Source organism: Orbicella faveolata, unplaced genomic scaffold (assembly GCF_042242905.1).
Source record: "Orbicella faveolata isolate gen_17 unplaced genomic scaffold, um_ofav_v1 contig_26, whole genome shotgun sequence".
NCBI classification, from domain to species: domain Eukaryota; kingdom Metazoa; phylum Cnidaria; class Anthozoa; order Scleractinia; family Merulinidae; genus Orbicella; species Orbicella faveolata.
Window position 1 is genome coordinate 7,291,474 of NW_028301554.1, and position 25,788 is coordinate 7,317,261.

The following is a 25,788-nucleotide window of genomic DNA, read 5'->3' on the forward strand; positions in this document are numbered from 1 at the left end:
AATAGAGTGCTAGCAGACTAGTGCTGGCAAAAGCATTTGATTCGGGATATCGAGACAATTTCTTCCTTAGCGAACTATATGCTGGTTTTCAGTGTCACGCAATTCAAAATAGATTAAAATAAAAGTCAAAACCGGTCAATAGATAAAGTCCAGAATCTGGGATATGAAAGAAGGTAAATATACAAAGACTCTCGCCAAAATTCTGGTCACAGCAATTTTTCTCATGCGAGATATGCGGAAAAATTTTTTACCCAAATTTATAGAGATTTGTATGGAGACGCCATGCTGGTGCCCGTCGGTATGGGCACCAACATGGCGGCCGGAAACCAACAGAAACATCTGTCACTGAGTTTTGCTACAAAAGCGTGAATTTATCCCTCGAGGAACTCTAAAACATTAAAATAATACTTTTTCTAAGACATGAACTGTTCAGATAGCCAAGTTTCCCGAAATAAGTCACTTTCTTAACCATCATGACAGCTCTCTAGACCGTCATGTAAATGCCGTGTCACGCATAGAAATTCAAACGTAGTGTATCACAAGCCCAAGAACCCATTCGAAGCGAAAATTTGTATGAATATTAGTTTTCAGCTGCTCTTATACATCATCATAGTAAAATCTCAGGAAGATCAATAGTTTTGTAGTTCGAATTTTGGTGACGTCATGTGAAAACCAGCTATAATAAAAGGTGTGTTATCGATTTATTGCAGTCTATTGGCTCAAGCCTGAATTCGGGAAGGATGTGTAGTAATAACTTAAGCTAGCGAAGGCAGGTCACATATCTTCTCCTGACAGATTACTGCTAGCAAAGGTTTAAATTCGAGACCTTCGTGCTTTAACCAAAGCGCAATAAAATCGACTGGGACGTTTTTCTGGTATCCCGAATAAACAAGATGGATATGGTAAAATTTCATTAGCAGAAGTCGACAACAGCGACTAACTTACCGTTGCGCAGTAGTTTGTGTACAGCCGTCCGATCTCCTCAAGAAAAAGTGCAGAAGGGTGTTTGAGTTTTAGTGTTGATAATTCTGTTGCTCACATAAATTATTCATCCGTAAAACTATTTCAGTTTCCCAGCATCTGACGTCATAAGCGGAAACAACAAGATAAATTGCTGTCTGCACCTGAATTTTGCATTAGGCCGTTTATGAGCTTTTCTATGTTCACCGATAAAAATCCAGACCGTTCGGAATAATTTCGTCATGTCCAATGTTGTTTGATACTTTAGTTCATCGATCTTTTAAATGTCAAAGTATTAAATGACAATTTCACACACAGGGACACCGTAAATTTATTATTTGTGTCAGTCTCTTGATGATATTCGTCCTAATTCTCGTTGCCGACAGGCCGTGAAGTCACAGAACCAAACAGCTTCGAGTTTGCTATTAGTCTCGACTACATTTAATTGTTAATTGGTTAAGAAAAGACCAAAAAATAAAGGACAACTTTTACCTACCACAGGGAATTTTAGATTGGAAAGGGTCGAAATTGAATTCTATGAAACATTCAGAAAAAAGGATGATATATATTACGCCGGGGTTTGGTAGAATGCGCGATGGGTTTGAACAAGAGGCAGGGTACGGGATATGACACTTCTTCGCAGAAGCCTAATATGCGCTCTTTAAAAATTAATGGCGGGATACGCATTGACAAACAGCAAATTGCGAATCGTTTCTTAACTGCACGGTGTCACTAAAATGAACTGTGAGGAGTGGATTTTATCTCAAGCGGCAGGAAATACGCCTCCAGAGGTCGTCTAAAGAAATTGTCCTGATATTTTTTTTCTCGTTATATTTAGTAGTTTCGTCCTTCCGGCAGCTTAATGTAATACGCGGTTTTGAAGTTATCAAGATCGAACAAAATCGAAAGAAGTTTTAATGGAGCTAAACCAAACTACATAAGAACGATTCAATTCGTGTTTGCGGTACTTAATATTGCTTTTGTTCTTTTTTTTTTGTTTTTTGTTTTTGTTCTTCCGTACAGTAAGGGCAGTATTTATAGAACATCTGTTTGTGGCGAAAAGAAACCTCAGTTCAGGATCAACCTGTCATGATTAAGGTGTTCACTTCTACTTGGGGTGGATTGATTCATTGCAACTCTGAATGTGGTAAATTCGAAAAACTAGTTAAGAGGGAAATAAAGCATTTGCTTATGAAGGTCACTAACAAACTGTTAGCAGATTATTGGTGCCAAGAGCATTTGATCTGGGACCTCAAGATAATAGCCACTAGGCCATACAACTATACGAGGAGGTTTTTTTTGATATCCCGAATGAGCAAAATGGGTATGGTAATTTTTATCAGTCGAACTTGAAATCAAATATTCTTTTAAAACTAAATAATGAGTAACTTACCGTTGCGCAGTAGTCTGCGGTTAGCCGTCCGCTTTCCTCAAGAAAAATTGCACAGAGACTTCCGTGTGTCACTGTTCATAATAGGGTCGCTCGTGTAATTGACATTGCTGATTCATAAAAGCATTTCCGTTTCACAGCATCTGACGTGCCAAGTGGTAACAAAACGAAATTGTTGGGTTCACGTGATTTTGTCATAAGGCCGTTTATGACATTTGTGCATGTTCACAGATATTCACGCAATAATTGCTCAACAAGAAACTGAAATGATATCGAGTTACTTCCCCTGCGACCAGAGGAAAAAACTATCTAGAGTGTGTTACATCTTTTCCTATCTGACATGCTTTAAAGACAAAGGGCGACTTTAGACGAACTTAGCCTGCGAGAAGGCTCACCTTTGAGTCACGCGCGCGACCGGCAAAGAGCAATGCGATGCGGCGAGAAGAAGTCTGGTGAAAAGGCACAAAGTTTACTTTCTTGTCTCGCAGCTTCGCCGCCCGACTACGCACTCGCCGCTATGCCACGCGCCCTTGTGCTCCAACGTGAGCTCGCTCGCAGGCTAAGAAAAATTTAGCTGATGTCGCTCGATATTTTGTAATTAACAAGATTTGTAATCATCAAGACACGAGAGATTCATGCGTGAGCCCGTCATGGTCGGACGTAGTTTCTGAGCGAAGCTTAAGTTTCCTTCTTTTATAATATTTCCTTGGTATTTTCGACCTTAATCACATCTTGGAGTGATGCTATGTAGTGCGAATTTCAATGAAGAAGACTAGTGGGAAACATAAAAGAGGAGAAAGAGGTTCATTGGAAGAAGAAGATAACGTTTCGAAACGATGCAATATGGCGGATAGTGTCGGCGAAGTACCAACTGTTGCAGCCACTCAGCCCGAACCAAACCTAATTGACATCAAGGAGATGATAGTTGACATACAAACTACAGTTGCAACGATACTCAGGGAAAACCAAGAACTGAAGCAAGAAATTCTAGAGCTGAAATCCGCCCTATATGCCAACCAAAGGGAAACGGAGAAGCTTAAAACGAAACTTACCAAAGCCGAGAAAGCAAATGACACGTTGAGGAACGAGCTTAACCACACAAGAATGAAACTAAAGGATCAGATTGAAGAAATGAATAACTTAGACGAAAAATATGACAACCTGGAGCAATATTCTCGTAAGAATTCGTTGGAAATTTTGGGCGTACCTGAAGGCGCGTACACATCAACCGACGAAGTTGTTATCCGTATTGGAGAAGCCATAAACGTCGATATCAAACCGGAAGATATAGAAATATCACACAAACTCAAAAGAAAAACCGCTAAACCCGTAATTGTCAAATTCGTGAGCCACAAAGTAAAATCTCTTCTCTACAAAGCGAGAACCAAGCTTAAAAACGTGAAAACCTCTGACGTATTTCCAAGCTATGCTTCCGCGTCTCGAGAAGACCAGCGTATATTCATCAACGAGAATCTTACGAATTATCGAAGAGAGCTTTTCTGGAAAGCAAACAAGATGAAGAAAGATACCATCATTACCAGCACTTGGACAATGGATGGAAAAATATTCATAAAGACATCGCCAAGCGGAGCACCGGTAAGGATTTATCGTGTAGAGGACTTGGACGATCTCTAAACTGTATTAATATCAAAGGACTGCTAAATAAAAGAAGGGACTACGGACTGGATTGCTAAGCGAAGGAACTCCTTAAAATAGGTCTGTTTTTTAAATTCATTATTGGTAATTTTTTTGTTTTGTTTTGTTTTGTTTTGTTTTGGTGCTTACAATTGTAAATACGAGGGGTAACGCGAACCGAATTTTTTATTCCAAAAATCTATCCTTAAATGCATAAATTACACCTACACAAATGTTCGATAATTTCATTGAATGTGAGAGGTCTCAGAGATACGGTTAAGAGAAGGAGCATTTTTACGTATTTGAAAGATCAGGAGGCCAATTTTTATTTTCTACAAGAAACGTTTTCCAAAGTAAGCGACGAAGCCGTTTGGAGAAATGAATGGGGAGGTGAAATTTACTTTTCTCACGGGACTTCTCATAGCAAGGGTGTTTGTATCTTGATTAATCGAGCGGTGAAAGAAAAAGTGACCTTCACATCCAGTGACGCGGACGGTAGAATAATCTTAATGAACCTCACTTACAACGGTCTAAAATTGTCATTTTGTAATATATACGCGCCCAACGACCACACACAAGAAGTAAGTTTCATTCAAGAACTAAATTGTCTCTTAATTGACAAATCGGAAATTACAACTCTTGTAGTAGGAGGTGATTGGAATTGTGCGCTATCTAAAAAAGACAAAAAAGGTGGTTCTCCTTGGAGGCCAACAGCATATAGGAATTTGGTAAATAGCACCATGGATACCCTTGACCTTGTCGATATACATAGAACTCGTTACCCGAATGTTAGCAAGTTCTCTTGCAGGTCTAAAACGTTAGGCGTGAAATCAAGGATAGACTTCTTTTTAATATCCAAGTACTTGACAAAATTTGTTTAAAAAGTGGACATCCAAACCTCAGAAGCACCAGATCACAACACGATATTATTATCATTGTCGTGGCCGAACGAGAATCCTCGAGGACCGGGTTTTTTGAAATTCAATAATTCTCTATTAGAGGACAAGGAATACACAACCAAAATTCTAGAATTATATCCTCGGATTCGCGAAAAATATGATTATGTAAATGACCAACAGCTGTTTTGGGAACTGATTAAAATGGAAATAAGATGCACAACCATTTCGTTCTCTAAAGGAAAGGCACAGGCGATTCGTAAGTATGAAGTGGAGATCAAACAACAACTTGATGAGCTGGATAAAATAATCTGCAATAGGCAGAACCTTGATAACATTGACGGAATTCTTAAACAATATGATGACCTCAAAAAAGAACTCCAACATCAATATAATAATAAAGGTACATGTAAAGCTGCAATCTTCAGATCTAAATGCCGCTGGGTAGAAGATGGCGAAAAAGCCACAAAATACTTTTTTAATTTGGAAAAAAAGAACTATAATAGAAAAACTATCAACGAAATTAAATTGGAAAATGATGAAACAACTACTGATGAAACACAAATTCTATCAATGATCCAAATATATTATAGTAATTTGTACAATTCTCAAACAACAGATGCATAGGATAGCTTTGAAATATTTTCCGAAAGCATGGAAATTCCTAAATTAGACGATGCAAAAAGAGATGCTTTAGACGGTCCTTTGACTTACGGAGAATGTAAAAAATCATTGGAGACTTTTGAAAACGGAAAATCACCAGGCGAGGATGGTTTTACGGTAGAATTTTATAAGCATTTCTTTGATCTTGTAGGAGCAGATCTATTAGCAAGCCTGAATGGAGCATACGAGCATGGGAGGTTATCGGTCTCTCAGCGTAGAGGCATAATTACGCTTTTACCGAAAGACGACGCTGAATTATTGCTTTTACAGAATTGGCGACCAATCACTTTACTTAATGTGGATTATAAAATTGCATCAAAAGCCATCGCAAGGCGAATTGAGCCAATGCTCTCAAAACTCGTACATCCGGACCAAACGGGCTTCATAAAAGGAAGATATATTGGAGAAAATGTAAGATTAATAAGTGATATTATGGAGCAAACTCAGGTGAACAACACTTCAGATATATTAATATCAGTTGATTTTAAAAAAGGCTTTTGACTCACTGGACTGGTCTTGTATTCAAAGTGCTCTCAAAAAATTCAATTTTGGTGATAGCTCAAGAAAATGGATCGAGATCTTCTACATGGACATAGAAAACGCAGCTTTGAACAACGGTTTTGCAACGGACTGGTTTAAACCCTTTAGAGGAGTTAGACAAGGATGCCCACTCTCGCCATATCTGTTTATCCTGACAGCAGAAATACTATCAAACAAAATAAGACAAAACTCAACCATAAAAGGAATCAGAATTTTTGGCTCAGAGATCAAACAAAGCCAATTTGCAGACGATACCAACTTATTTTGTGCTGATGTGGCTTCTGCTGAACAAGCACTGAAAACTGTGAGCGCTTTTGGGAATTTTTCAGGATTAGTGCTCAACGTAGAGAAAACAAAAGCATTCTGGTTAGGGAAATGGTTGAATAATAGAACCAAACTACTAGGGATGAAATGGATGAATACTCCCACAAAATTACAAGGAATCTATATTTCCTATGACGAAAAAGGTAATAACCAGATGAACTTTAGTTTGAAAGTACAAAAACTGCAGACAAATTTAGACATTTGGAAATCGAGAGGATTAACACTCTATGGAAAAGTACTAAAAATTAAATCTTTGGGGTTATCTAACTTAATATACTCAATTTCAAATGTTAACTTCCCAAAGGAAATAGTGCAATTGGTAAAAGATAAAATGTTTCGTTTCCTTTGGAAAAGTAAGAAGGACAAAATAAAACGGACTAGTATGTACCAAGACCTTTCCACCGGAGGCTTACGGGTGGTTGACATCGAACTTACGATAAAATCGCTCAGACTTGCATGGAGCAAAAGACTTCTCTTTAGAGATAACTGCAATTGGAAAGTAGTACCGGACTATTTTTTTAACAAACACGGAGGTCTCAATTTCCTGCTTCGATGTAAATACGATGTCAAATATTTAAGGCACATTCCAACATTCTACAGAGACATACTTATTGCATTTGATGAAATCAAGACTCTGTACAATTATGATCAAGGAACCAAAACCATTCTCTTTAATAACAAAGAAATCTTAGTTCATGGAAAACCGCTGTTTATAAGGGAATGGTTTATCAAGGGTATCCACACGATCCAACAGCTTTTTAATGAAAACGGTCAATACCTAACTTTTCAAGAATTTCACGCTAAATATCATTGTAACACAAACTTTCTCCAGTTCTATCAAATCTTGAGTGCAATTCCTGTGAGCTTGAAGAACAGAGCGCGAGTCCTAGAGCAAAACTCGATCTTTAATTATAGAGAAAACTGGAAATCTTTTTTACTGAACGAAACTAATCAAATCAATTTTGAAACGTATAAGGCAAGAGACTATTACCGCCTACTTCTTGTTAAGAAACACTAATCACCTCATACTGGCCCGGAAAGATGGAAAAGAGATATTTCAATAGACACAGAGAATTGGACAGATGTTTTTAAAAGGGCTTCAAAAACATGCAAAGAAAATAAGTTGAAAGAGTTCCAATTCAAACTTATCCATAGGATTGTCATTACAAAGAAAGAACTCTTCAGATATGGAATAAATACAGACAGTGATTGCATCTACTGTGGTGAGCCAGACTCCAAAAATCACACCTTTATCGACTGCGAATTTACAAAAACCTTCACATGCAAAGTCATTAATTGGTTTAACACTCAGAATGGTTCAAACTTTAAACCAGATACAAAAGAAACGCTTTTCGCCACCTTTAAACACCCAACATACATGGAGCTAGTGAGAAAATTCAATTACGCCCTCCTTTTTATGAAGGTCTACGTGTATGTAAGTAAACTAAACAACAGTTCACTTTATTGCTAGAATCAACTATAAATACAAAGTTGAAAATTTGTAAATTAACACCGAAAAAGTACTCGTAACGTAACAATGCTCCTCACAAACTTTATAGACTAAGTTACTTTTAATTGTATTAAATCAAGATTAGAAATCGTTCTTCCTCCCCCTTCCCCGCGCTACTAGTTGTTTGTTTGCTTTTTTGCTTGTTTTGTAATTTTAAGTTTTCCTTTCCTTTTATTGTTTTTTCTTTCTCTTTTTATTTTTATTTCTTGCTTTTCATGCTGTTTAATTTAATTGCAGCTAATGTGTGCTGTCAGTATTAATTAATTACTTTATGCTATTCGTTTTCCTAATGTAAGTAAGTAACACCTGATGTAAATAAGTAATGTACATTGTAGTATCGGAGTAGCCATACCAGAGTACTTTGTTATTGTAATTTTTGTAATTTGTGATACGTGTAATTTGTTAAGACGTGTTACTTTAAATAAATAAATTTAAAAAAAAAAGACACGAGAGATTGTGAATTTACCATTTATGTCAGTTACTTCATAATAAACTTTCCACGATGCAATCGATGACATTCTTCCTCATTTTCATTGTAACAGACCACGACATCACAGAATCAAACAGCTTCAAGTTTACCATTAATCTTCGTTTTCGGTATTTATGAATGTCACAGCTATACATTATTCTCAACTGATCAAGAGGGTAAACAGTACCATTTTAGCTTCTTTCTACAGTAGGTTCCCTTTGAAATGTACGAATTATAGATTCGGGTGTTTCAAGAAATTCCAAGAAAACAAATGATCATGAAGTGCGCTCCAAGAAATTAGTTTAGAAAGACCATGGGGTTCACAGAGGAAGCATGTTTTTGATTGTATCACGCATGCGTTTGTGGGTATCCGGGATGTAGGTTTAAAAAAAGGATACGAGGTAAAAATACCTTGGTGGAAAGATAATCTGCCCTCTTCGGCGTGCTGGAGGCGCGACTCTCTTAGAGTTCATGGTGAGACACGGAATTATAATATAGAAAACAGGAAATCGCATTTTCTCTGGAAACTCTACAGTTTCACTGAACTGATTTCCAAGGAGCGCGCATTAGCTCAATGACCACGAAATAATCCTCTGGTGGCCACAAAAAAACAATGATACAGACAAACAAACAAACAAGACAAAACAAAACAAGGAAAAAATATTACTACTTCTACTACTGTTCAACGGGAGGCGCGGTGGCCTCATGGTTAGTGCGCTCGTCTCCGGATCGAGCGGTCCGGGTTCGAGCCCTGGCCGGGGACATTATGTTGTGTTCTTAGGCAAGACACTTTACTCTAACAGTGCCTCTCTCCACCCAGGTGTATAAATGGGTACCGGCGAACTTAATGCTGGGGGTAACCCTGCGATGGACTAGCATCCCATCCAGGAGGGAGTAGAAATACTCCTAGTCGCTTCATGCTACCGAAACCGGGATAAGTTCCGGCCTGATGGGCCACTTGGCTCGTATGCAGACTTTACCTACTACTGTTCAGAGTTCATTTGTTATCATCGGTGTCTCCCTGGGTCCTCCGTTCCCCAGTAGGGTGACATGATGCGCGCAGGTATAAATTGTCTCGTTTGATTTGTTGTGGACACCCAAATTATAAATCGAAGAAAATCGCACTTATTTTTTGCGAGGTAATTCAAGATATATGCGAACGATTTAATTCGAGTTTGATTGGTTCCTGATGTTGCTAGAACAAAACATGCCAAATTTGTATTAGTTATCGTCCTTTCATTGAGGCCAGTATGTGTACAGCATTTCGTAACTGAAAGAAACCCGTTCTGTGATAGAGTTAGGTTCTACTTTAAGGGCGTAGCTTGGGGGGAGGGGGGATTCTAAGGTGCTTGTGACTCCCCCTTTTTTAAGTTTTCTTTAAGGAAACAACCTACAACAGGTGGCAAAAACGGCATGCCAATCTGGTAAGTACTTTCACTTTGACACAGTGTGACCTCCCACCACCCCCCATTTGAAAAATCCTGGTGGAGATGATCAACGTCTTTGTAAAGTGACTATCATAGAGGTGTGTTCTTGATCCATTGCAGTCTTATCTCAACCCTAAACGTATTCCATAACCGGTTGGTAGGGACATGAGGCATTAGCTAAAACAGGTCACTAATAGAGCACTAGAAGACCATAAAGACCATAAACACTAGGCCATACAATTATATGAGGAGGTTTTCGGGATATCCCGAATAAGCGAGATGAATATGGTAACTGTTGACAGTGGAAGCCGAAATTATACAATGTTAGAAACAAAATATAATTACGACTAACTTACCGTTGCGCAGCAGACTGTGTACAGCCGTTTGCTCTCCTTAAGAAAAATTGCAGAGGGGCGTCTATGTGACATTGTTACAGTATAGCGTGTTGTTCGCATAAATTATGATTCCACAAAAATATTTCAGTTTCAAATTACCTGACATCACAAGAGGAAAGAGAAACAAAATACGAAAAAGACATTGCCGTATGCACGTGAACTTTGACTGATAAAGCCATTTATGACCTCTGCTAAGGAAATCACAGAACAAACAAGCTTCGAGTTCGAATTCAGCCTTCCCTATGTTTTTTCTTATGAATGTGGTAACGATTTATTATTGTCAACTGAGAAGACAAACAATACAAGATTAGCTGCTTACCATAGCAGAGCTTCCTTTGAAAACTGAGACCTTCCTGCTTTAACCCAGACGCAATAAAAATTAACTGGGACGTTTTCGTGATATCCCGAATAAACAAGATGAATATGGTAAAATTTCATTAGCAGAGGCCGACAACAACGACTTACTCACCGTTGCGCAGTAGTTTGTGTACAGCCGTCCGTTCTCCTCAAGAAAACTGCAGAAGCGTGTTTGTGCGTTACTGTTAATAATTCTGTTGCTCACACAAATTATTCATCTGTAAAACTATTTCAGTTTCCCAGCATCTGACGTCATAAGCGGAACAACAAAATAAATGATATTGCTGTCTGCACGTGATTTTTGTATTCGGCTGTTTATGACCTTTCCTACGTTCACCGATATGAAAAACCAGACCGCTCGGAATAATTTCGTCATGACCAATATGGTTTGATACTTCAGTTAATCAATCTTTTAAATGCCAAAGTATTAGAAGACAATATCACATACAGGGTCACCGTAAATTTACTATTTGTGTCAGTCTGTTGATGATATCCGTCGTCATTCCCGTTGTAACAGGCCTTGAAGTCACAGAACCAAACAGCTTGGAGTTTGCTATTAGTCTCGACTACATTTAATTGTTAACTGGTTGAGAAAAGACCAAAAAATAAAGGATAACTTTTACCTACCATAGGGAATTTCACATTGGAAAGGGTCGAAAGTGAATTCTATCAAACAATCAGGAAAAAAGATGATATATATTTCGCAGGGGTTTGGTGGAATGCGCGATGGGTTTGAACAAGAGGCGAGATCCGAAATATGACACTTCTTCGTAAAAACATAATATACACTCTTTAATAATTAATGGCGGGATACGCATTGACAAACAGCAAATTGCGAATCGTTTCTTAACTCCACGGTGTTACCAAAATGAACTGTGAGGAGTGGATTTTGTCTGAAGCTGCAGGAAATACGCCTCGAGAGGCCGTCTAAAGAAATTGTCCTGATATTTTTTCTTCTCGTTATATTTAGTATTTTCGTCCTTCCAGCAGCTTAATGTAATACGCGGTTTTGAAATTATCAAGATCGAACAAAATCGAAAGAAGTTTCAATGGAGCTAAATCAAACTATATAAGAACGATTCAATTCGTGTTTGCGGTACGTAATATTGCTTTTGTTTTTTTTTTTGTTTTTTTGTTCTTCCGTACAGGAAGGACAGTATTTATAGAACATCTGTTTGTGGCGAAAAGAAACCTCTGTTCAGGATCAACCTGTCATGATTAAGGTGTTCAGGTCTACTTGGGGTGGATTGATTCATTCCAGTCTACTCCCAACTCTGAATGTGGTAAATTCGAAAAACTGGTTAAGAGGGACATAAAGCATTTGCTTATGTGTGTCACCGGAACAATCTGCTAGCAAATTATTGGTGCCAAGAGCATTTGATTTAGGACCTCAAGATAATAGCCACTAGGCCATACAACTATACGAGGAGGCTTTTTTCGATATCCCGAATGAGCAAAATTGGTATGGTAATTTTTATCAGTCGAACTTGAAATCAAATATTCTTTTAAAACTAAATAATGAGTAACTTACCGTTGCACAGTGGTCTGTGTTCAGCCGTCCGCTTTCCTCAAGAAAAATTGCACAGAGACTTCCGTGTGTCACTGTTCATAATAGGGTCGCTCGTGTAATTGACATTCATAAAAACATTTCAGTTTCACAGCATCTGACGTGCCAAGTGGAAACAAAAACGAAATTGTTGGGCTCACCTGATTTTGTCATAAGGCCGTTTGTGACATTTGAGCATGTTCACAGATACTCACGCAATAAATGCTCAACAAGAAACTGAAATGATATTGAGTTACTTCCCCTGCGACTAGAGGAAAAAAACTATCTAGGGTGTGTTACATCTTTTCCTATCTGACATGCTTTAAAGACAGAGGGCGACCTTAGAAGAACTTAGCCTGCGAGCAATGCGAGCAATGCGATCCGGCTGGTGAAGAGGCGCAAAGTTTACTTTCTCGTGTCGCGGCTTCGCTTCCGGATTCCTCGCTCGCTGCTATGCCACGCGCCCTTGTGCTCCAACGTGAGCTCGCTCGTAGGCTAAGAAGAATTTAGCTGATGTCGCTCGATCTTTTTTAATTCTTCATGCGCATTATTAAGATACGAGAGAATGTGAATTTACCACTTATGTCAGTCACTTTATAATAAACTTTCCACGATCGATGCGATCGATGCACTCTTCCTAATTTCCATTGTAACAGACCACGACATCACAGACTCAAACAGCTTCGAGTTAGCCATAAGTCTTCGTTTTGGGTTTTTGTGAATGTCACAGCTCTACATTATTGTCAACTGAGAGGGTAAACAATACCATTTTAGCTACTTACTACAGTAGGTTCCCTTTGAAAAGTGAAAAGTACGAATTGCAGGTTCGGGTGTTTCCAGAAATTCCAAGAAAACAGCTGATCATAAAGTGCGGTTTAAGAAATTTGTTTAGAAAGTTTGTGAAGTTTACAGAGGAAGAACGCTTTTCAGTTTTCTCTTCCGCATTCCGCCATTAACTTATTTAAAATCTCCCGCATCCCGCCTGCGTAATGTATTTTCACGCATGCTTGATGGGTACGCCTGGAAATGCCCTACAAAATAAAGCAATTCCGATTTCATTCGTCGCTATCCTCAGTGCCTCCCTCCTCTGGTAGGGTAACTTGCTACTCGCGAGTGTAAATTATTTGATGCACTTTGGAAAACCAAGTTATCAATCGAGGAAACTCGAACGAAGTTTTACTGGAGCTACCGTCAATCAAGCTATATCAGAACGATTGAATTTGACTTTGATCGGTACGTAATGCTTCTCCTACAAAACATCCCACCAACTGTTGTTGTTTTTCTTTGTACAATAAGGCTAGTGTAAATATATAGATTTGTTTGTATTAGAGAGTTGTTTTCGTTATGGGATAGCGTAAAGTCCTACTTAGACAATTTCGGCAGGAGTATGACGCATGTGCTAAAGCAGGTCAGTAATAGAATTTTAGCAGATTACTCCTGGCAGGAGTTTTGATTCTTTGACTTACCGGCCTATTAGAGGAGGTTTTTGTAGTATCCGGAATATTTAATGACAATGTTATCAGTAGCAGCCTGTATTTTATGGCAAGGTGGTTATTAAGCAGATCTCAGCGTTCTGTTTCGTTCTTTCTGGGTCGGGATTTTGCCATAAGAACCGTTTCCATGGAAACGGTCATAACACGTGTATTTTTTGTTTTTTGAAAGCACGTCCCGGTGGTCATATAATAAACTACTTACTAACCTAGCTTGCTCGAGCCGTACTGGGGAATATTGGCCTTCGCACGGTCGTTATTGTATGGACCTCGCTTCGCTCTGTCCGTAATGCAACGACCTTGGGCCATTATTCTCCAGTACGGCTTAAGCAAGCTAGGTTAGTAACAGGTTAATATTTTACATTGTTTCTAAGAAAATATCCTCTTAATTACCGTTACGGAAAATACAGTATAGACAAATTTATAACTTTTTGTGTGCAAATATACAAGATGCTCAGACACCGCCCGTTAACTCCCGGAAATCATGCACTTGATCCCGGCATGCATTTACTTAGCTGCTGCATATTAGTGAAGGCAAACCAGGAATGCATGGTTTCCAGTCTGGACTACAGCTCTGAACCGATAAGAAAGGGGATAGCGAGTAAACTGTGTGATGTTAAAAATGATCTCACTTTATTTACAAGAGGCACTAGAACACACATCAAAAACTATCTAGTGCTAAAATTAGATTGAATTAAATTTCAAACGCATTAATATAACTATAGAGACAGTAACTACCCTAAAGTCAATATCAGTTCTCGAGGCGCCAGTAGGCGCATAGTCTAAAGTAATACAAGATATCTGTCTGTGGCAAATTAAATTAAATGGTATTATAAGGAGATCAATATCATTTATCAAGCATTCAAACACAGCTTTCTTAACTGGACTACCTAAACTCAGTGATTGATGCGTTTTGCAAATGAACAGAATCTGCAAACAATCCAATACGCTTCAGCAAAGTACTTTTCCTGCTCAGTTGTGTTTTTGTTTGTTGAGTTCCTGGACATTACTAAAAGTCAAACAACTGAGTGACGAAAACACAAAGAGAAAACTCATCCCCACTAACAATTTAAAAAATGGAACTTTTAATATGATACCATAAACGACACTTTTTAAAAGTAATGGCGCACTGTTTAAATCGCTAGTCAGAAGTTGTGTCGTGCGCGAGGTGACTCCTAGGTGAAAAAAACTGGAATTAAGCAAACACTTATCCTGAAGGAGAAGGCAAATTCTAGGCTTGGTAAGAAGGAAATTTTAATTTTTCATACATTATAATCGCTCGGTAACAGTGGGTCGCAAGAGGGGTGAGTGGGAAACATTATCAACAGGGACAACTTTTCACCATGTAAGTAGGCCCTTAACTTGCAACCGACACTGAACCACCAGTCGCTTAGCGGCGATAGTGGGTTAAATCGAAGAGATTTAGGCTTAAAAAACAATCAGAGAAAATTAATTCTCTCTACTCAATTACCATATAGTTTTGTTAACGTAAGTTCTGAGAATTTAGTGTCACATCAAGACGATTGCTCTATACTCATCACCTGTCTCCCGGACAATGTGTTGATGATCTTTAACTAATGGCTACTCACTTTCTGATCTCTAGCTATTACTTTCCTTTCTCGTTCATAAGACTTGCCACGGAGTTATTCCTTGAAAAACCTAACTCGCCCATTTGATTCAAAATTGTCTGTATTCGAAGGACATCCCACATGGAGAAAAAGTGGCAACGAATTTAAACAGTGTTTATTTGATGCATGTGAGCGCAATCTTAAATTACAACGCTTAAAAGCCTGGAAACGTAGCTGTTACCATGCGTCTCTGTAAGAGCAGGAAAATAACCCTTGGCTACACAGACACTCATGATCAGAGTGCGCACTCAGTTGTTAGAGGTTATTGCTGAAAATTATCAAACAAAAACGTCTATAAATCTTATTGTTTGTCCAGTTGATGATTTACATGGTTAGCATAAACACTCACGCTTCATTGGCGAGGGCGAGGCTTCGAGAGAACTACCAACAGATGAAATCATTGCGCGAGTGTTCTAACTGCAAACGATTTCAAGAACCGTTGTTGACATGTCTAGCAGGATTTGGATCTCGTAACCTATGACATGAAATGGCGACAGTTTCGTTAACGTTTATTAGCTTGCCCCTTCCCTCCCTCCGCCAAAAAAGCGTTTTGTTTCTAAAAAATACTTACCGTTATATCCCAAAGTCAAATGTCACGTTGTCTCCAATCAGCATAAACGGCGCCCAATCGCGAACGTTGTTAAAGCCGTTACGTCTCATCCATTTCATGGCCTCGTGAAGAGATTCACTGGCACTCTCCCTACGAACAAGATGCTCGTAGAAACGACACATTAGCTGCTCTGTTGCTTCGTCACTTATGGCCCATAGAGCCACCAAAACGGACCGTGCACCGGATCCTAGGAACGCTCGAGCGATCCCAACGACTCCTTCGGCTCTAATCTGCCCACGTGCACTATGACAGCAGCTAAGTACCACCAGTTTAGCTCGCAGTTGAACTTTTGCAATGTCAGACATCGTCAATAGGTAATCTTCTTCTTCTGGAAGCCTGTTAGGAGGGCCTACTGGAGAAAGGGCAATTTCTCCTCTTTCGGCATTACCATGGGCTGCAAAATGTATAAGACTCACTGAATGTAGCCCGTCAAGTACCGCCTGCTTTGTTGCCTGCCGTCCCAACAAAGGTTGAACACCTAGCAGTCGTCCAATCCTGGCTGCTTCATTTCCTGCAGAGGGTAACCTAGAAACCCACATCTTCGTTCCTTTGTAACGCACCGTACCGACAACTGGATCCCCCATTATCAGAGCACCAGTCTGACTGTGATAGTATAAAGGACTGTCCTGAATGAGCTTGAGAGTCGTGAAAGAAGGAACGATGCGGATTCTGAATTTCTCTGATAAATACCTCCCGCCTTCATCTGTTAACGCTGGAAATGGAACTTGGTTTAAGAAGCCATCAGGAACAACAATGAGCTCCGGCTCCTCAAGTAGATCAGCTACCGGACGGATTAACGCTCTGTAGTACAAAGAAACGCTTGATTCGGAGTTTTGACTTTCTTCATCTTCTTCCTCTATAAGTCTCACTGCTGCGAGGTTCTCAACGTCACTTAAAGATCGATCTTCGCAATCTTCCTCGGATAAAATAGCAAAGTTCCGAAAGCTTTTTGCGAAGAAATCATGTAACTTACGAACTGATCTGGCACCAACTAGTTTCTCATCCACGGTTATTCTTCGGAACTGAATGATTTCTCTTGTCTTGAGAATCCAGAACGACAGATCACTATTATAATAAGAAATGTACAGACAAGAGGAGTTACTTTCTTTTTTCATAATATTTTCAATACCAATACACGATTGCGGATCAGCTGAGATTTGGCTTTTAAGAGAATACTGAGTTGTCATCAAGTCTGCTAATGCTCTAGCCCGAGCCAGCTCTAAAACATAAAGTGCATGGTTCGGATTTCCCGAAAAACAAAGGGATGCACTAAGACTCCGGTAGAGAAAATCGCGACCATCTGAAGACGATACCTTAAAATCGTCGTTGTCCCCTAAGAAACTTCGTAAAGTTTCGCTTCTGTTCATACTCAAAAACAGACAGTCAAACGCTTCCTGGATCTTATATCGGCATAACTTCACCAATGAAAGAAGACAAAGACATTTGAACTCTTTGTCTAAGTCTTCAATGTCTCGACTAATTGACAATGCCCTCTCAGTATAATCTTCAGCCATGACATATTCACCAAGAGATTGATACAATGCTCCTAAGTTTCCGTAATCTGCTGCTTCTCCTTTTTTGCCACCAATTTGTATTCTAATGGCAAGTGCTTTCTCAAGATATTCTTTGGCTTTGTGATATTCACCAAGAGAGTGAAACACAGTTCCTAAGGTTCCGTAATCTGCTGCTTCTCCTTCTTTGTCACCAATTTGTATTCTAATGGCAAGTGCTTTCTCAAGATATTCTTTGGCTTTGTGATATTGACCAAGAGATTCAAACGCAGTTCCTAAGTTTCCGATTGAAGTGGCTTCTCCCCGTTTGTCACCAATTTGTATTCTGATGGCAAGAGCTTTCTCAAGATATTCTTTAGCCTTGTCGTATTCACCAAGAGAGTGAAAGACATTTCCTAAGTTTCCGTAATCGGCTGCTTCTCCTTCTTTGTCACCAATTTGTATTCTAATGGCAAGTGCTTTCTCAAGATATTCTTTGGCTTTGTGATATTCACCAAGAGATTCAAACACAGTTCCTAAGTTTCCGTAATCTGCTGCTTCTACTTTTTTGTCACCAATTTGTAGTGTAATGGCAAGTGCTTTCTCAAGATATTCTTAGGCTTTGTGATATTGACCAAGAGATTTAAACACAGTTCCTAGGTTTCCGTTTGAAGTGGCTTCTCCCCGTTTGTCATCAATTTGTATTTTCATGGCAAGAGCTTTCTCAAGATATTCTTTGGCTTTGTCATATTCACCAAGAGATTGAATCACAATTCCTAAGTTTGCGTAATCTGCTGCTTCTCCTTCTTTGTCACTAATTTGTATTCTAATGGCAAGACCTTTCTCAAGATATTCTTTAGCCTTGTCATATTCACTAAGAGAGTGAAACACAGTTCCTAAGTTTCCGTAATCTGCTGCTTCTCCTTCTTTGTCACCAATTTGTATTCTAATGGCAAGTGCTTTCTCAAGATATGCTTTGGCTTTGTGATATTCACCAAGAGATTGAAACACAGTTCCTAAGTTTCCGTTTGAAGTGGCCTCTCCCCGTTTGTCACCAATTTGTATTTTCATGGCAAGAGCTTTCTCAAGATATTCTTTCGCTTTGTCATATTTACCAAGAGATTGAAACACAATTCCTAAGTTTCCGTAATCGGCTGCTTCTCCTTCTTTGTCGCCAATTTGTATTCTGATGGCAAGTGCTTTCTCAAGATATTCTTTGGCTTTGTCATATTCACGAAGAGATTGAAACACAATTCCTAAGTTTCCGTAATCGGCTGCTTCTCCTTCTTTGTCGCCAATTTGTATTCTGATGGCAAGTGCTTTCTCAAGATATTCTTTGGCTTTGTCATATTTACAAAGAGAGAAGAACAGAGTTCCCAAGTGTCCGTACGAAGTGGCTTCTCCCTTTTTATCACCCATTTCCTTCATGATTTTTATGGCTTTCTCATAAAGCTCCTTTGCTTCTTTGTATCTATATTGCTGTTTAGATATTTTAGCCATTGCTATTGTTAGATTCCTTTCCTTGTCTTTTTTACTACACTTGCGGTAAATTTCAAGAAGTTCCCTGCCGTAGATTAAGACTTTTGTATAATCAGGGATAAGACAATACGCAATGAAAATAGTTTGATAAATGCAAATGTTGATTAAATTGAATAGTTCTCCAGCTTTTGGTATTTCGCTATTTAAGAAGATCAAACATTCTTGGCAGACCTCAATAGCTTTTAGACCACGACCAGGGTTGAGAAGGAAAGTACCAACAACCAAGCCAATAGAGATAGCTTGTAAAATGTCTGTTATATTGTTCATAGCGTCCACTTCTATGAGTCCTGTCAAAGGGATAACACGAATACGAAAGATTTGTAGCTAATTCGAGTAATAATATACTTTTGTACGTCTTCCTACCTGATTGTCTAAGTGGGTGGTGGCGAATTTAAAGCTGGGGGTAGTCCTGTTATGGACTTGCATTTCGTCATAGGGGAGCAGAAACAGTCCCAATCTAAACAAAAGACAACTGATGAAAATACGAGGCCGTTGGTTGAATGCAGTTAGTTGTCTTGGCGTGTGTGAAAACCGTCGTGTTGATCATTTCAGGGCAATGCGTTTTTTTACTTAGAGTTGCATTTGCCTTTTTGTTTTTCTTTTTTTTTCCAGCAAAAATCACCGTTAAAGTTCAGGCTGATTACTAGTCTTTATTTAGCTAAGTATTGTTGTGACTTTTTGTCGATCCCAAAATTATTTTATCAGTGTTGAGTCCTTCAAAATCTCTACTCTAGCCTCTTAATGAAAATGTGGCCGAGCAGATTGCGTCCGATCAGCAAAAGAATAACCTACTGAGCATAGCCGAGCTCAGTCACATTCATATTTTTTTAAAATGTATAATAAAACTATGTATCTGGTGTGCGACTGCTAATTCCAGTTCTGGCTACTCTACTCAAATGATGGTGATAATTTAACTGTTTAATGTTTCCCGTTTTCTCCAATCATTGAGCTCGCGAAAGTCCCCCTTTTTTCTCTCGAAAGTGTAGAGCGACTGTGAACAGTTAACGTGATGATTTCAGTCCAATATGAATAACAAAGCCAAATCTGATTTGCACTCACCACTTTTGCTGAGTCACTAGAAGGGAACTAAAACCAATATGCGCCGACAACGATAATACTTCCTGTAAAAAGTGTTAACAGGGAAAAGTTAAAGAGATTTTTACTCGACAACGGAACCTCCAAACAATAATTCGTTTGATTTATTTCTTCGCGTGACTGACAGCACTCCAAAACTGAAGAAAATCAGTCACGCGATTCATGAAAAATCTCTTTCAGTGTAAATTGAAATTATTAAACATCGCTTTCAAATACACGTTATATGTGTATGAAACGGTATCAATCACGAAGAGCTTAAAGTCTACAAACTTACCGTGTTCAGTCTCTCGATCCTCGGACGAAATTAAATCAAAAGTGATCGACACTGAAGAACAAAAACAAATGCAAATTAAATAGTGGAATTAATTACTGTTGCCAAACTACAATGCCTTTTAAAGCATATTGCGTAGTTGACTATAGTTAACAGACTGAAATGATTATCAAGCCCAACAAAGTTCTTTGTTGTATGTTTTTGTTTCACTTCGGTCTTGACCGTACATTAAACACAATAGGTGATTATTTCTGTTTCGCAGGCTATATAACTCAACTGAAAAGTTTCGGTTATGTGATTTATGGCTATTATATATGATCGCAAAACGAAAGACTGTTTACTGTTGTGGACCTTGCAACATAAATCGTGGCATCTTTGTTTGCTCTTTTGAAGTTTGTCAAATTTTAAAACTATACCCCTCTACTAACTATGAGTTGATTAATGAGTAAAGTTTACATTCCTCGCCTTCTTTTCATAGAAACTAAATGATTTGCTCACAAGACAAATACCACAACTAAAGACGAATGGCTTTTGCCATCGTTCTGTTGTAATTCTTCATATTTCCTATATGTGAGTTCTCATTTCATAATTCACTTTGCTCAATCTCATTGAGTTCCTTCCGCCGCCTTCTTATGGTAACAATATCAATGCACAGAACTAGAAACCTTCCCTTTCCTACAGCATTCAAGAGTGCCTGCCTGTAAAAATCAGACAAATTCTTAATTTCGCGGCAAGGGTCGAAAATTCGATTTCGCTCATATTGTTATGGTAGATAGGCTAAGGCATGGCAAAAACTATTGGATAGGTTTTTTGGCAAAATATCCTTTTATTTCAAAGAAATATGCAAATCACCAACTTCCGTTAAAATCGTCATTTGACGCACCATTTTATTAAACAAGTTTGAGAGCCTCGCATGCAAAAGCACATCATTAGGGACCTTTAGCAATGACGACGAGAACGTGGACGACGAGAACGTGGACGACGACGTATATGACCGATTGAGGCCTGGAACGGGATCGTCGTCCACGGCGGGAAACGTAAACACTTTAGTAAACCAGTTACGTGGACGAACCCTTTACTGCAGCTTTCTGTGGCAGTCAACAGGAAAATGTCAAACAAATGTCAAACAAATGTCAAATGTTCCGTTAATTTGAAAATGCAAAAATTATCCACTACAACAATTTCACGTTTATTCAGTGTTGTAATCAACGTCAAGTGATTCAGAGCTAAGTTTATAGTCGATCCGAGTAGTTCGGATATTCTTCAAAGCCCAGAACTCTTCTTAAAAATGCCAACTGGTATAAATTACAAAACTATAACGAAATACCCGTGATTTGTATTTATAGAAGCACTACTACGTACCCTGCAGTACTTTTATTATCATCCGCCATTACTCTCTCCACCTTATATTGTAAAGCTGCAACTCCAAAGAAATCAAGTTTTTTTCTCCATCACGGTACGATCAAATTACCTCGGCACTGTATTTGAAGAAATTCCTAAGATACGTAAGTAGAAATTAGAAAACATTTAAAACATTCTCGCGTTCTCGACAAGACGGCAGATGGCGGCAAATGGCGTCCTGAACGAGATGTGGACGACGAGTAGTGCTCGATTGGGCATGCGTGGTAGCTTCGAAGTTCGTTTTCCCAACATCCGGTCGGTGACGTTCACGTTCTCGTCGTCATTGCTAAAGGTCCCTATTCTTCCGTCTTTAAAACACTCAAACATTTTTGTGCAGTGTTTAAATGTGTACTGGGTTGGTTTTAGGGAATGTTGCGTTGTCTTTTTGGGTGCAAAATAATTAAATTTCGAAGACATGTACTTCATTCACTTAAAAGTACTTCGTGAATATAATTGATTTTCACCATGTGCGAAATCTTCAAATGGATTAAGCTTCTGGCGGTTGAATCGCAAAAGGATGATCTACAGATTCCTGTAAAAATTTCTTTGGGCAAATGATTGTGAGCGACGCGAGAGCTTTTCAAAGTACGTCAGAAATGCAAATATTTGACCATCCATCGTAAAATTTCAATTTATGGGTTAGACGTATATTTTAGCATGCGCCACATGACTTGACCTATAATAAGTTGAAATAGACACAGAGCTGATAATTTCGAAATGTTCTAACCTTATTTGTTGCAAAAGGCAGGTCCAAAGCCGATTTGACGTGTTTCTAGTCGATCTCTCACCATTCGTCGCACATAAAGCAGAAGTTTGCTTTTGTTTACACAAGGTTAACGCCGATGCACATCGCCAACTGTCAACCTATTATTGGTCGAATACCATGAATCTGTAACTATCTTTCTTCGCATATGAACATCACTGCATCTAAGTCAAAAACGGCTGAGTCATTTCTAGATAGTTGCTTGCTTTGCACTGCGCCAAAATAATACGTTTGATCGATTGCTGACCATTGCTGATAAGCGTGTCGGCGCAGCACAATCTTGCAGCCGTGATTTGTTCGTCACGCAATGCTGTCACGGCATATGCTGCACATTTTGATCCATTTTGTATAGAGCACTCTCAGGATAAATGAAACAATTTAATCATTGTTCATCTGTTTGTTCATATATATAATAATATGTGTATATTTATATAATCGTATTCTATAGTGTACGTGGCCTCGGTCCAAATCACGTTTGTTGTACGTTTTGATGTTTCAGACAACAGCTGATAAAGCTAGTGCCAGTACTCACTAGAATTTAAAAAAAAAATCGCCATGAACCAAATTATAGATCAGTGAAGCAAGAACTAGCAGAAATAAATATAGGAAATCACAACGTGTCTAATTCATGAGGAAAACAGACTAAATTTAATTAGTAATTACGTGAGTAAATAGCCCTGGCCATGCCATTTTATTTGGCGTATTTTGTTTGCCTACTGGCGAGGCATTGGTATGTTTGTAACAGAAAATAGAGGACTGTTGTCAATACAGTCCAAAATTATTGTCAGTAAAATATTGTAAATAAAACACTTATTGACCGGTTACCTCCGCGGCCACCATTTGGTCGTTCCGATAAGGGTTTCATTATTGTCTTTACCCCTATTCAGCGGCCACTCAAAATTTAAACACTTTGTTTTGGAAAGGACGATGGCAGATAAGAGTCTGAAACTAAAGGTGCATGACGAGTGATTATTCAAATACACGTCTATCATGATTGTCTTGAATTGACTCCATGTTCACCAAGAAATTTATAACCCGATAGTGAAAAATTAGATATTCAAGGTACACCAACCTCTATTTAAGCGGCTAGCCCCATTAAGTGGTCACCACCCTTTTCCCCGGGGATAGCCCACTGTATTACATGTAAACCAAAAATAATTGCACAGCGCGAAATGACCCAGGTATGAGTTTAGCGTTACAGTATAACGTAGGGCATGTAGGTAGCGGTGGTCGAGTAAAAGATAACAACAGGGGCAATGGTAAACTATTCATTCTTCTCATTTCTTAATTTAATCTCTTCCTACTCAACACGATTGCGTGCTCCCAGTGGTTCCCAGCCTTACGGAGCCTTATGTATTAGGATAGAAATTGCCCTACCCCTACCCCCTAAAATGGGATGACAGTATTGCGTGACGAACAAGGAACCGCTGCAAGCAAGGATTCGAGCCATCAAACCATGATGATCAAACGTAATGTTTTGGTGTAGTGCAAAGGAAGCAACTATCTACAAATGACTCAGCCGTTTTTGACTTAGATGCAGTGGTGATCATATGTGTCGATAGAGGGTCACAGATTCATGGTATTCGACCAATAATAGGTTGACAGTTGGCGATGTACATCGGATGTTATGTCAACAAAAGCAAACTTCTGCTTTTTGTGCGACGAATGGTGAGAAAAACACGTCAAATCGGCTTTGGACCTGCTTTTTCAGCAAATGAGGTTAGAACATTTCGAAATTATCAGCTCTGTGTCTATTTCAACTTAATATTGGTCAAGTCATGTGGCGCATGCTAAAATATACGTCTAACCCGTAAATTGAAATTTGACGAGGGAATGGTCAAATATTTGCATTTTTGACGTACGTTGAAAAGCTCTCGCGTCGCTCACAATCATTTGCCCAAAAAAATTTTTACAGGAATCTGTAGATCATCCTTCTGCGATTCAACCACCAAAAGCTTAATCCATTTGAAGGTTTCGCACATGGTGAAAATTAATTATATACACGAAATACTTTCAAGTGAATGAAGTACATGTCTTCGAAATTTAATTATTTTGCACCCAAAAAGACAACGCAACATTCCCTAAAACCAACCCAGTACACATTTAAACATTGCACAAAAATATTTGAGTGTTTTAAAGACGGAAGAATGTTGTGGTTTTGCATGCGAGGCTCTCAAACTTGTTTAATAAAATGGTGCGTCAAATGACGATTGTAACGGAAGTTGGTGATTTGCATATTTCTTTGAAATAAAAGGATATTTTGCCAAAAAAACTATCCAGTAGTTTTTGTCATGCCTTAGCCTATCTACCATGAAAATATGAGCGAAATCGAATTTTCGACCCTTCCCGAGTTATTTTCCATTTTTATGGGGAGGGACTCTTAATTGAGTTTGAGATTAATTATCACCGCATGATTGGGTGCGGGTCGTGGATATCACAATCGAGCTCTATATTATTCTAACTGGTTAAGATAGAAACCAGAGGATGCACAGTGAAACTACGAAAACCGCCTGAAGGGTTCTCGATATTTCGAGAAAACACTGATTATCATAATAAGTCATGCATGGAAGATCTATTTCGAAGTTTCTGGAGTGTCAAAACATAAACTTGGGGGGATATGCAAGATAAGCTGAAAATTGTGGCGGGATGTGGAATGCAGGATGTGGGATTTGGGATAAAAATATCTTGGCCTGAGCAGCATGTGTTCATTTCAACCAGGAAGTGCGGGATAAATCTGATATTGAGGGGCGCGATGCGGGATGAAAAAAAGCAAATCACGGTTACTAAATGAGTGGAGAAATAAATTTACCTTTCGGGAGTGTTTGGAAACACTAATGAGTTTCTAAAACAGTTTTCCAGTCGCGTTTCAGTCGCACCAGCGTCATTATCTATAACTAATAGTCATTAACTATAAATGGTTCAAATTAGTCATTAATAACATGACGTTAGAGTTAAAAGTAGTTATTGATTACGGTCGACGCTACGGCAACAAATTTTCAAAGGTTCTTTCGTTGCGTTCAAATATTAAATCGACTGCGAACAGTTTACTTAATGATTTTAGTCCACTATGGATAACAGAGCTATTAAAATGGTTAAACAAATTAGCACTGCGCAAATGATGCTTGCAAACAATTATTCGTGTGACTCACTATTAGCTATGACAACATAAGGAAAATCAGTCACATGATTCATACAAACCCTTCCCAGTGTAAACTTAAAGTATTAAAAGCAAGCTTATCACTTGTTTTATGTACACCCAACTCTACCAGTCACAGACAGCTTGCTGTTTATAGACTTATCGTATTCAGTTTTTCGATCTTGTGATGAAGGTGAAACCAAAAGTGATAGAAACTGAAAAAACGCACTGTAAGAGTTTCCCTACATGGCAA

General features: G+C 38.7%; 2 protein-coding genes across 2 annotated transcripts; one reads left to right on the forward strand and one right to left on the reverse strand.

Moving 5' to 3' along the window:
* The first annotated feature begins 2,633 nt into the window (after positions 1-2,633).
* LOC149107923 (uncharacterized) lies at positions 2,634-4,037 on the forward strand. Its single transcript, XM_089295980.1, has one exon. The coding sequence runs from the start codon at positions 3,113-3,115 to the stop codon at positions 3,983-3,985; it is 873 nt and encodes a 290-aa protein (XP_089152106.1). The 5' UTR covers positions 2,634-3,112; the 3' UTR covers positions 3,986-4,037.
* A 10,174-nt stretch (positions 4,038-14,211) lies between these two features.
* Positions 14,212-17,926, reverse strand: LOC149107924 (tetratricopeptide repeat protein 28-like). The gene is made up of 2 exons (XM_089295933.1): positions 15,802-17,926; positions 14,212-15,498 (listed from the first exon to the last, which is right to left on the reverse strand). The coding sequence occupies exon 1, from the start codon at positions 17,352-17,354 to the stop codon at positions 15,804-15,806; it is 1,551 nt and encodes a 516-aa protein (XP_089152059.1). The 5' UTR covers positions 17,355-17,926; the 3' UTR covers positions 14,212-15,498; positions 15,802-15,803.
* Between the last annotated feature and the right edge of the window lie 7,862 nt (positions 17,927-25,788).